This window comes from Cebus imitator, unplaced genomic scaffold (assembly GCF_001604975.1).
Source record: "Cebus imitator isolate Cc_AM_T3 unplaced genomic scaffold, Cebus_imitator-1.0 Scaffold8, whole genome shotgun sequence".
NCBI lineage: Eukaryota > Metazoa > Chordata > Mammalia > Primates > Cebidae > Cebus > Cebus imitator.
Window position 1 is genome coordinate 10,940,435 of NW_016107323.1, and position 12,203 is coordinate 10,952,637.

The window sequence follows — 12,203 nt, forward strand, 5'->3', positions numbered from 1 at the left end:
ATCAGGTTGTGTTCCCGAGTGCCCACTACCTGGGTGGCTGGAATGTGGTGGCCTCAAACTGTCGCAGGCGGTGTGAGGACAGTGATTTGAGGCTAAAATTGGCCTTGGATAATCCAGAGTAATTGTGTTTCATTAAAAGAGTGTAAGGAGAGCTTGTCATATTTGACACATTCTAGGAGGCAAGGCAGGTGGGGACAGGAGGAGGAAGATGCGGGCCCGGGCCTCAAGGGGCTTTCGTGGCACAGGAAAGACTGAGAGGAGCTTGGAAGGTTCCAGGCACCACAGAGGGCAAAGTGCAAGCCAGAGAGGTCCACCAGCAGCTCCCTCCTTGGTCTCTGCCTACACTTGACCCCACTGAAACTTGACCTCCACCTTCCCCCAAGTGTTTTTCTAAATCTCAGCTGCAGGCATGTGCTCCTCTGCCAAAACAGCCCCCAGGTTTGTCTGTCTCAGGAGACTGAGGAGTTACTGGCCCTCTGCTCCTCTCCAAGTCTGGCTCTTGCTGTCTGATTTTCTTTTTGTGGCATCAAAGGCCGTCTTAGCATGGATGACCCTATCTCCTAGCTCCATGGAACTCCAAGTACATGACCTCAGCCTACTCCTGAGAATAGACATTATTCTCCCATTTCAAAGAATGGGAAACTGAGGCACTGGCCAAGGTGTGTATGCAGGTCAACTTCCTTCTCCCTCTTCCTTTTGGCTTCTACACATTGTCTCTGGGCCCCTTGGACAGACGGCCCAGGGAAGGGTCTGCCTCTCCTGCATAGGCAACAGCCAAGCACCCTCCCTGTGCCCAGAACATCCGCCTCCACTTCCAGAACCTGCTCCTGCCCCATAATGCTTTCTGTGTGCCAGTCTCCCTGACTCGACCTTGAACCCTGGAGGGAAGGTGTTCCATCCTTAAGATCCTCAGCCTGGTGCTGGGCAGAGCCCATTCAGTCCATGTCCGCAAAGCACGCTATGGCGTCTCTTTCACTAGGGGTCTCGAGAACACGTCTCCAGACTGGGGTAGATGGTTAGGCTGGTCCTAGCTGGGGACGGAGGGATGGCTGACATGTCCTGCCACAGTTCCCTTCAAACCCTTGCACTTTATAGACCACAAACACGGTGGGGACAGGAGTATGTCCCGTTCCGAGAGAGCAGGCAGTCCCCGACCATCTAGACGAGTGGGACATTTGGCCTTTTGAAATGATACACAAATAAAAATTGGGTCTGGCTCTGCTCCCAACATGCCTGGCTTGGCGCCTTGCAAGATGGGAACAGTAACCTGCACCCCTAGGGCTCGAGAGACCGCACGTCAGACCCCCAGCTGGCTTGCTGGAGAGGCCTGAAGATCCAGCACAGAACCCCGAGGATGCAGGGGTCCAGCAAAACGAATGCTACAGAACAGAAGCCCCTCCCGCCCTTGGGAGCACTTCCTGCCATCAAAGATGGCCCGCGCTGGTTATTCCTGGTCCCCCCTCCGTCTGTACAGTGTGACCAGGGCTCCCTCGGCCTCTGGTTTCCACTGAGGTGAAGCAAATGGGTGGCACTGTGGGAGACTGAGGGAAAGGGAAGGAGGGAGGAGAAGAGGGGGGAGAGGGTGGTGCTGCTCCCCTCCCCCTTCCTGTAGGCTGCAGCTCCTGCTAAGGCCTCTTCTTGGCAGCCTCAGCCCTAGCTTTTCTTCCAACCCTCCTCTTGGTCTAAGGGAGGCGACAGTCGCTTTACCATCCCTGGTGAGGCTCTTAGCCCTAGCAAGCCTCTGTAAAGACCTCCTCATTCGCCTCACCTGGGGGTGGGGGTAGGTCCTGTTTCTGCCAGATCCCTGACCCAGACCCAGATGGTTGCCTGGAGTCCCTCTGCCTTGACCGGGGACAGGTAAGTTTCCTACCTTAGGTGGTGTGTCTTGCATGCCTTGGCCCTACTCAGAATTTGAGGCCCACCCAGGAAAGCACTGAGCAGGTCAAGCCAGACTCCAGGGCTGCCCTCATGATCCAGTTCTTCGGCTCTGCTGTCCTGAAATCACAGCTCTTTGAGCTCCTCTGACTCAAGCCATGAACTCCAGGTATCAAGAGGCCTGGCCTCCTGCCGCCTTTTCTGGATTCCCTTAGAAGCCAATCTGCTAAGGTGGTGTGGGGTTGACAGCCGCAGGCTAGACTATGGCTGGGCCTGGCGGCCTCTTTCAAGAACTGGGAAGGCACTGGAAGGCTGCCATTGAGGCGCTGGGCCTGACCTTTCTGCAGCTTCCCTGGAGACAGACCTCCTTTCACAGCAACAAAAGCCCACGCACGCCCTTGGCAGGACTCCCGTCCCCAGGGGCTTCGAAGAACTGCCCTGGGCCATGGCTTCTGCGCAGAGCTGAGGACAGGATTTCTGTCTTGAGAAGTCCAAGGCATTCTCCTGGCTCCTTCTGCTCCCCAGGGAGCTGTCTCTGGCAAAACCAGAGGGCTGTATCTCTCAGCAGACACTAAATCTGTCCAAACAGGGACAACGCCAACCCCTCCCAAACCCGCTGTGCCCCCAACACCCAGAATAAGGGGCTGGCACTGCTGGGGACTCTCTGCAGACTTGGCCAAAAAATAGAGGCCAAGGACTTCTGGGAGGAGGGTCTGCCTCCCTGGGGTGTTTTAACACTGTCACCCTGAGAGAGAGAGAGAGAGAGAGAGAGAGAGAGAGAGAGAGGAGAGAGAGAGAGAGAGATCCTTTTCCTCCTGTCCCAAGGCTCCCACTGTCCTATGAGAAAGCTCTCAGCAAACCTCACCAGCTGCTTCTGTCCTCACAGGGGTAGCTGCCTGCTAGGCAGGCGTTGGTCTGGAGTAAGTTAAGCTCCCTGCACAATCCTGGGTGCTCCTATCCTGGTCCCTTCCCAGAAATGACACTGTGGAGCTGAGGGTGAGCTCCTAGGAGAGACATCTAGAGTCCCATTTCCAGATTGAGCTTCCTGAACTCTTCAGACAGAGACACTCCTCCCTCTCATTCATTCATTCATTCCCTCGTTTGCTCAGCTCAGTGCGATTCCACTCAGTCTCTGGAGTGGTGATGGTGAGGTAAACACGAGGAGGAGACAAAGGTGGGACACCCTTCTGACCTCTGCAAGTTTATAGTACCCCTGGGAGGGGACAGAGCCACTAGGGAGAGAGGGGAGGGCCAATGCCAGGGGCCCATGGGCACCAAGCCACAAGGCCACAGGCAGCCTGGGCTGCTGAGGCTCTGGGCTCCCCTCAGGCACAGGTCTGGCCCTGCTGCTTTTAAGAAACTTCCCTGAGTTTTCACTTTTTCAACTGCAAAAAAGTGGCGCTTCAGCCTCTCAGAGCTGCTGGGAAGCACAAACAAGTCAGCATTCTTCCTTCAGCCCACGCCCAGCATCAGGGGAAGGGCCTGATCTGGGACCTGGGGCTGGTGCCATTGGTGGTCAACTTTTTTTTTTTTTTTTTTTTAATTTAAATTATTTTAGGCCAGGTGTGGTGGGGGGGGTCACGCCTGTAATTCCGGCACTTTGAGAAGCTGAGGCAGGGGAATCACTTGAGGCCAGGAGTTCGAGACCAGCCTGGCCAACGTGGAGAAAACACGTCTCTACTAAAAATACAAAAATTAGCTGGGCGTGGTGGTGCGTGCCTGTGATCCTAGCTACTGGGGAGGCTGAGGCAGGAGAATTGCTTGAACCTGGTAGGTGGAGGTTGCAGTGAGCGGAGATCATGCCACTGCACTCCAGCCTGGGTGACAGAGTGAGACTGTCTAAAAAAATTTTATTCTAATGCTATTAAAAGGGAGGAAGGTTGTCAACTGAGCGGGGATTTTTACTTTTCCTTAATGATTAGTACTGCCTGCCTGCCTGATAAATCTGAAATGAGGACATCTGAACCTGCATCCCTCTCACTCTGATCTCAGTAGGACTGTGCAGGTCTCAATCCACACCAAGGCTCCAGGGACACAATTAGCAGAGGGGGCCATCCTGGCTGCGTCTTGGCCACAGGGGCTGCTCACCTGCCAGTCTGAGGAGGGCGGCCTATCCTGATCCCAGGACTCAGCCCATACCTATGTGTGCTGGCCGAGGCTGCCTTGAAATGCAAGCTTGGGAGTCAAACACATTTTCAAATCCTCCTGGGCTCTGCTGAAGGAAACTTGGCAAAAGCCCACAATTACAACACAGTCATGAGTGCACACATGTCACATGCACAACTGAACAGAAAAGTGTGGACAAAACTCTGATTCCTGAATTTGCTTCCAGTTAACATTTTGGGACACACAAGACAGCGGATGTCTAGGTTTCAGCTGCAGCACCTCTGATCCCCGGGGGCCCAGAGGCACACTCAGCCACCCTCGCTTCTGTGGTGTCACGTGCCACAGCCTGTGTTAAATGCTTTCCACGCAACATTCTGCTTCATCTTCACAAACGCCTCAATGACAGCCTTATTATTGCCTGTGTGGGGACGAGTCACTTGGGCTAGAGGGATCAGAAGTCCCTTGTCCGCATCTGCACAGCTGCAAAGAGGCCGCTTGATATCACAGGCCACCGTAACCACTGTGTAGCATGCTCCTCCTTCTCTGCACTCAATGTAAGCAAGCGTGTGTTGAATGCACGTCACTGACAATCTAATAGTGATCGTTTGCTATGCACACAACACGGCCCAGCACTGTGCTGGGTGCTGGGCGCCCGGCGAAGAGGAAGGCTGTCCTGCCTTAAGGAGCTCTGTCCGCCTCGCTCACCATCAATCCCTCCCACTATAGGTCTGGTTTTGCTGGGATCTGCAAGGTGAAGACAGTAGGTTCACAGAACATTCCTTGAGAAGCCCAACGCGAGCCCCTGCCAAAACACTGGCATCCCCCAGGCGGGGGAGTGCCTGGGCCACATGTCCACATCCCTTCCTCTGCCCCCACCCTTGGCAGAGGGAAAAGCGAGAAACGAGGAAGGAGACATTAAGTGGTGCGACCCTCCGATGACAGCTGTGGCTGTTTACCACAGTGAGAACAGCCCTGCCTGCCAGCGCCAACCACCATCGCGCCTCCCTACTGCCGGCTCCCCCCAAGTGTTTATTTAAGCCAACACATTGCTCTGCTAATTGGATAACATTCCATGTGAAAATAGACCTTTTAAAACAACAGCAGCGGCGGCAAATAAAAACAGCTGCAACTGCAAAAGTACAAAGGCGTGGTGGGCCCGGGGAAGGGAAAAATTAAAGGCGCAATGCATGGGAAAAAATTAATATTCTGGCTTCTGGGATGCAAGTGTGTTCTTTGTGGTCCTCCCCTTCTGCGTTGCCCTTCCTTTCTTCCTCCAGGACCAGCATGGCCTGGGTAAAGAGGAGGTGGCGGCTTCTCACTGGAGTCCCAGTGGTTATTGGTGGCCACTCAGCCAATGGGGACGAATGCACGTGGTAGGGAGCCCCCCTACACCTGCCCAGGTGGAAGGCTTCTGCCTCCTCGGTGAGGGGCTACGCCTCGGGCTCGGTAGGGCTGGAAGGCAGCACGGTAGTGTGTGCTAGCAGGGGCAGCTCACTGAATGCCCACTCCTCCTCTGGGTGCTGGGAGGAGTGGACTTCATCCTGGACTTGTTCCCAAGAGACGTTTTAAGGGACAACTTCTTGGCCTTCCTCCAAAGTGTCCATCTAATTGGAGAGTCCTTCTCCTTGGTGAGGTGTCAGGGCTGGGTGAGAGGTGGTGGGATGGCATGACAGGGAGAAGGGGCTCTACCCAGAGCCTGGTGTGGAGATACACGGAATTTAAGTGAACCAGTGAACGAAGGAAGGAGGAATCCCTGAATACAAGCTTTGGAATCAGATTTTCCCAGCTCTGCCAAGCACCACCATACGACCTTGAGCAAGCAACTTTGTCCCTTTGAGCCTTGGTTTCCCTCACTGTCCAATGGCCTCCTACCACCTAGCTCCTTGAGTCCCATGAGGATTAAAACTCATATATGCAAATGTTCTATACCACCCCTGCCAAAGATGGGCTTCCAGAAGTTGATAGTTTTTACCAACTCAAAGATATTACCCTTTTAGAAACATCCTAGTTGTGGGGTCCCCTGGCTGCATGGCACTGATGACACAACAGACAGTCGTGTACACGGTGCAGACCCAGGTCACCTAGGAGACCACTGCATTCAGGATGCGGTCCTGCTCGAGTCCTTCACTTCCTGCACTGCCCCCATTCTCCTTCCCTCATCAACCTCTGTCCCCTGCTTCCCTCCACACGTGGGGGAAGGCTCTTTGAGAAATGCCGGATCATCACACCCGGAGGTTTGATAACACCAGCACTTTCGGAGGGACTGACATTTACTGCCCGGGACATCAGGGGCTGATAGAATGTCCTAGGTTGGGAGAATATGCCAGCTCATCGATCCTGCTTCCTCTGAGCAGGGCTCTGGTCACCAGGGCCTGTGACGAGGGCAGATGGTCAAGACCCACCCTCGGTTCGCCTGAGCAGCTCAGTAACAGACTGGGGTCTGGGCTTCCTATCAATTCACAGGGCTCCGTGGTACCTTCAGCGCTGGAGCTTAGCAAATGCTTGGTGAGGCTGGGGAGGGAGACGGGATGCAAATCTCCCGCCTGAGGTTGGGGCTGCCGCAGGTTGGGGTGGGGCGGTGCGAGTGTGGTGAATGTCACACACAAAGCCGGCGCTCGAGGGAGCCTCTTGCTATTATCATCAGTTGCCTGGTTACTCTGAGCTCTGCCACAACAGCCTTTGAGGAACCTCTCGCAAGGATTCTCTTTCCAGTTTGGGTGTGTGTGCGCTTGATCCAGAAGGGGCCTGATGGATATAACAGAGCCCTGGGGGACATGCACAGTGGGACGCGGGTCTCATGGAGAAAAGTCAGACAACTTAGAACCCCTCAGATCAGGGATGGTGGAGACGGCACGTGCTCAGGGCCACAGCAGAGACTGGTATCGAGGGGATGTCTTAATTCTTCTATGCTCTGCCAGCAGACAAATGGGCTGGTGGATGATGGGGAAAGAGCACTGTTCCGGGAGTCGAGATACCGGGGTTCAAGCCGCAGCACTGGAGCCTCCCAGAAACCATTCATTTCTCTATTCCTTTCTAGCCTCACCTTCTACAATGAGCTCAGCTGACCCCTCCTTTCAGCCAATCCCTCCCTTCTTTCCTCCCATCTCAGGACTGCTTGGGGCAGACCTCCTGGCTCAAGAGGCGGCCGATGCCAACACAGGGGGTGACTATCTTCACTGAGGGTGCCATGGCAGGAAATGGGATCAATGCCCTCGGTGGGGGATCTGAGTGGGTCAGGGTTGAACTGAGCCCCGGGAAGGGTTTCTAAAGGAGGTCTCCTTCCCTAAGAGCTTCCACGGAGGGGTGGGGGGATGCATGGGAGCCGGCCCTGAAAGGCTGGGATCATGGAGGCTCCTCTACCAGCCCTGGGTTCTCACTAATTCCTTCTGCTGAGATAAAAAAGAGGGCTTTTGACTCCATGTCTCTGGCAGTATTGCTCTCCCTCTTCAAACTCACACCTACCCTCGAGCTAACTAGATATTTACAATATTCGGAATTCTATTCAGTAATATGCAGTGTGCAGGATTCTTCGGGTCAGTGGAGAGTGCTAAATGCTCCACTCAGAGATGATAAAGTTCTCCAGACAGACCTGGGGCCGGGGAGGAAGAGAGCAGTGGCAGCTTCCCCAGGAAGCAAAAAGAGCAAAGGGATCCTTATAGGAGAGATGCGCTTGTGGTGGGCTCCTCCTTCCTGGAAGATCAGCGCATCCTGTGGCGGGCACTGAGGGTACGAGTCCCAGCGTGGGAGAGGGAAGAGTCGCTGCAGGGACGGCGGGACCAGAAATAGCCTCCTGACAGGGAGAAGGGCCAATCCTGGAGGGGCTGTGACTTGAGCCTGTACTGTCCTCAGCTGCCCTTTCTCCTCCCAGAGCCCGAAGTGAAGGCAGGGAAGGGATGGAGGCGGAGGAGCTGCCACCTTAATAAATCACCAGAGGGCCGTGCTGGGCTTCAGAATGAGCATCCGTTGGCTGGGCCTGGAGGTGCCAAGCTCAGGCCGCCTGGGCACTGGGTGAACCTCCTTAATGACACGCACTGCCCTGATTACCTGGGAGTCCACCTTCTGTCCTAATAAAGCTGAAGGGCAAAACTGAGCCCACAGTGAAATGTCAAAGGGCTCACGGCCGGGCCCAGCCCTGGTCGGACCCTCTATGTCCCAAGGGCTGAGTCAACTCGGCATCAACCTCTGGGTGCTGAAGAGAGGCTGCTGTGTGGAAACCGGGCTTCCAGGGAAGGGGCTCCGACACCTTTGCTCTCTGCTCTCGTTGAATGGGTAGGATCCCTTCCACCTCCAACAGCTATTCCTGAGCTGCTGTGAGCGTTTCCTGGAGTCGCACCCACTGGGCTTTAGCAGGCTTGCATCACAAGATGCCCAGTGTGTGGGTCAGATAAGAGGCCCAGTGGCTGGTCAAATAAGGAGAATATCCCCTTATTTCAGATCATCACCATCGTCACCACCAATGCCTTCCGCCTCCTCATCATAGCCAACAGCCAGGACGCAGGGGCCAGGCCCTGTTCTAAGGTTATCACCCCATCCAAACCTCACAATGACTCTATGAAAAGCCCTATGACTATTTTACGACAGGGGACACTGAGGCACACAGAAAGGATGTCACTTGCTCAAGTCCACATGGGAGATTCAGGGCAGCTCTGGGGTTCAAACTCAGGCTGATTGGGTTTGAAGTTTGCTCTAACGACAAGCTCTCACACCGGTCTTCGTAAGAGACATTTCTTAGGGGCAGGGAGTGAATCCCTCATTTCTCCCCTAAGCACAGCTTCCTATAGGAACTTTGCTATAAGGCGGATGACAACACATCTACACCATCACCACCCAGTCGAGCTCAGTGGAATGCAGTGGAGAAAAGATGCTGCCCTGCACTCCCTTCTGTCCACAGAGCATCAAATGTGTGCACGATTCCACGGACCAAGGGTGGCTCTGAAGGGACCCGGGCTGGTGGCAACGAGAAGGAAACAGTGTGCTGGTATTGAGTGCTCACCACATGTCAGGACCCAGTCAGTGCCTCCGATGCATCACCTGCCCTAACCCTGGGGGGCGGGGCATGGCCATCATTCCCGTTTCGCAGATGAGAAAGCTGTGGCATAGGGAAGGCCGGTGGGGGGCAAGCTGCCATGCGTGGTACTCTGAAAGGCAGCCCTCTAGTGCAGCCCTGAGCCAACACAGGGCCCCATGTGCCTGCCCCGCTGTAACAGCGAGGGCCATGACCTGCTGCACGCAAGGTGTGTCCCCTGCTGTCCCTGACGAGAGGCAAGGGAAAGGCTGCCAGCCAGGAGGAGAGAGGAGCAGATGTCCGGACAAACACAGCCATGTGTCAACAAAACAGGCACTTCAGCTCAAGACTCGGAGACAAAGGTGGCTGGCGAGGCTCTCCGAGGGTCCCTGTGCGCCTTCTCTGCCTGTGCATGTTCCCAGGGTCCACAAAGGCTGCAGCTGTGTCCCAGAGCTGCCACCTTTGGCTCTGCGTAGCTGACCCACCCCCGGGCCTCTTGTGATGCCAGCCTGCTAAAGCCCATGGCTGTGACTCCAGGAAATGCTCACTGTTCTTCCAAGGAACAGCTCATCAGAGGTAGGGGGGATCCCAGCCAAGAATGAGACCTCCCTGTCACTTTATTTTACCCTTGAGGAACAGTGAGGCTGAGAGAGGGGACTGGCCACCGCGGGCAGAGCTCACAGAGGGCAGCGCACTGTGACAGCTCTGCTGCCACCTTCCTTCCGGATTCTGACCTGAAGCTTGGTGCTTCGAAGGCAGTGGCTTTGGGTACACCTGGGGCCTTGTTCACATAGCCTCTGCCCCACATCTGCGGCTGGGCCCAGCACCCACTGTGGGAGCAAAGCCTGGCTGTGCTGAACTGAGCCAATTTGGAGATGTTGCCTTGTTTCAAAAATAAAAGGTTCTCTAGGAGCCTGGAGGGATCCTGGTACACGCTTGCACGTGGCTGCCCCTGCCTGGGCTGCCCACACAGATAACCGGCATAAAACAGAACCCTTGGCCACGAGTGGAAAAAAGGAAGGGAAAGACGCATTCCGAGGCTGCTTCTCAGGTGCCTCTTGCTCTCCATTCCCAGTGCTCTGCCCTCTCCGCACTGTCTGCGTGGCATTTCCCATGCTGCCTACCCACGGGCCCACCTGAACTGAGGAATCTTCTTGATGGCTTGGAGAAGCCTGGGACACCCATTTGCTTCCCATCCCCAGTTTATGTCCCAGGCTCCTGCACATGTGAAATGGGGAGAGGGAAGGGGACACAGAAACTGCCCCTTCCTCCAGATACAAGACCCCTAGGATCTTCTCCAAGGATGATGTACACATTAAGCAAAATCAAAGGCAAAAACAGAACCCCTGCATGGGGAGGGGAATCCATGTGTAAGAGGCCTGGCTGCCTCTCCTACAAAGGGTCCCAGACAGGCGGGGAAGGGAGCCACGGTCTCACCTTCGCATCCTGCTTGGTGAGGAAGTCCACAAAGCCAAAGCCTCTGTGTGTGCCTGTCCCGGTCATCTTCTTTGGCAGGCGGACCGTCTTCAACTCCCCAAAGGTGCTAGAAACAAAAGGCAAGACATGGGGGTTTAAGAATAGAGGCCTGCAAGGGAGGTGGGGGAGACAGGACTGATTCTCACACATGAATCCCTTTGAGTTATAAAAGACAAGTGCTGGCAGGCACACACAGACGCACGCACATGTCAGCTCCGGGGCATGAGTGGCCTTCTCCTCCCAGGCCCCGGCCATCAGGCAGGGCTGGGAGGGAACAATCGGGCTGGAGATGCAATTGGAGAATTTTCAGTTCCTCTGCAACGGCTAGAGAGACTCTGCCCCCCAATAGGCCCCACTTCCCTGTGGGGTAACTTTGCACTGGGGAGGACCCTGCCTAGTACATAAGCAGACAGGCTGGCGGTGGGGGGTGGGGGGGAGCCTGGTCAGGGCAATGGGTCTGCCCATGTGTGTGAGCTGGGTCTCTGGACATGGATCAGCAGGGTCTCCTGATCTTTCCAAACCGCCTCTACGTCTGAGCTGAGCACACGGTGACCCTGGGCTGAGTGAATGGGATGGGGCCCCTTCTCTCGGACCTAGAACCTGGGACATTTGTTTCGTCAGTGCTCAAATGACACGCAGCTACTCCGTCTAAACCCTGCTTCCCCTCCCTCTGAGCTATCATTTCGATATCTTCTAAGCCAAAGTCGGGCAAGGCTCTGGAGAAGAAAATGGCTTGGCTCCTCCTGACAGGGATCAAACCGGTAACCACGGCCTTGGACCACTCCCCCCGCCAACCCCGGCCCGCTGCCCCGGCTCCCTCCTCTCCTCCAGGGTAAACCTTTGAGAAATTCTAGGACAAAGGGATAGGGCTTTCTCCAGGCCTCCCTTGCCTCCCTGTCTGACTTCCCACCCCCCAATCCCTTCCTAATGTCCATTTATCAAATATATACGCACAAATTGCTGCCGATAAATATTTAATGTGCACGGCATCTGAAGAGAGGTATTATTTTATTTGAAAATCTACACACACTGGCGGCCGCCTGGGCACACACACATATGCACGACGGTCTAGGATGCCTCGGGGCCAAAGACCGATTGGGTAAAAAACACAGTAAAGGCCGTAAGCTCTCGTGAAATGATATAAGCTAAATCTGAGGCGTTAACCCACAGCCCTGCCAGCATGACCAGGCATCTGCCAGCCCAATTTCTGAAGGCAGGACGGTGTGTAAATGCAGCATTATGAATCCTCAAAATGAATCTGCACGTCTCCTCGGAGCTCTCCCCAGCAGCTCCGCTCCCCCCTCCTGGTGCCTCCTCTGCACAGGCAACCAGAAACGGCAGAGAGGCACTGGTGACAAGGCCAGCCTCCCGGGGAGGGGAAGGAGCCAGGAACGTGGGGATTGGAGCCCGGTCAGGCTTCCCTGCTGGAGGGGGGCCGGGGCTGGGGACTAGCGGCTGGGCAGGTGGGGACAAGGTGAGGCTGGAGAGCTGAGAGGACTCAAGCCCGCAAACCCTGCTTCATTCTGCCACCTAAAGGCGGCTGTATCCCATGACAGACACTGCTGCTCTTCCTTCCACCAAAGCCCTTATGCCCTGCTGGCTTTGAACATGGAGGGCAGGGCATGGACAAATTTTCTTGTGAGCTCCTTCAGGTGAATGGTTCTTTAGGTCCAAGTCTTCGGAGGGCCACTGAGATCGCAGGGATGGCACATCTGGTGGCTATGGGGCTGGAGCCTGAGAG

General features: G+C 55.3%; 1 protein-coding gene across 1 annotated transcript in view; it reads right to left on the bottom strand.

Moving 5' to 3' along the window:
• RBM19 (RNA binding motif protein 19) overlaps window positions 1-12,203 on the bottom strand; it is a 141,322-nt gene that overhangs the window by 27,341 nt on the left and 101,778 nt on the right. Inside the window, exon 22 of the mRNA XM_017543392.2 lies at window positions 10,424-10,529. Within this exon, the coding sequence (XP_017398881.1) occupies window positions 10,424-10,529 (106 nt within the window). The remainder of the gene's footprint in view (window positions 1-10,423; window positions 10,530-12,203) is intronic.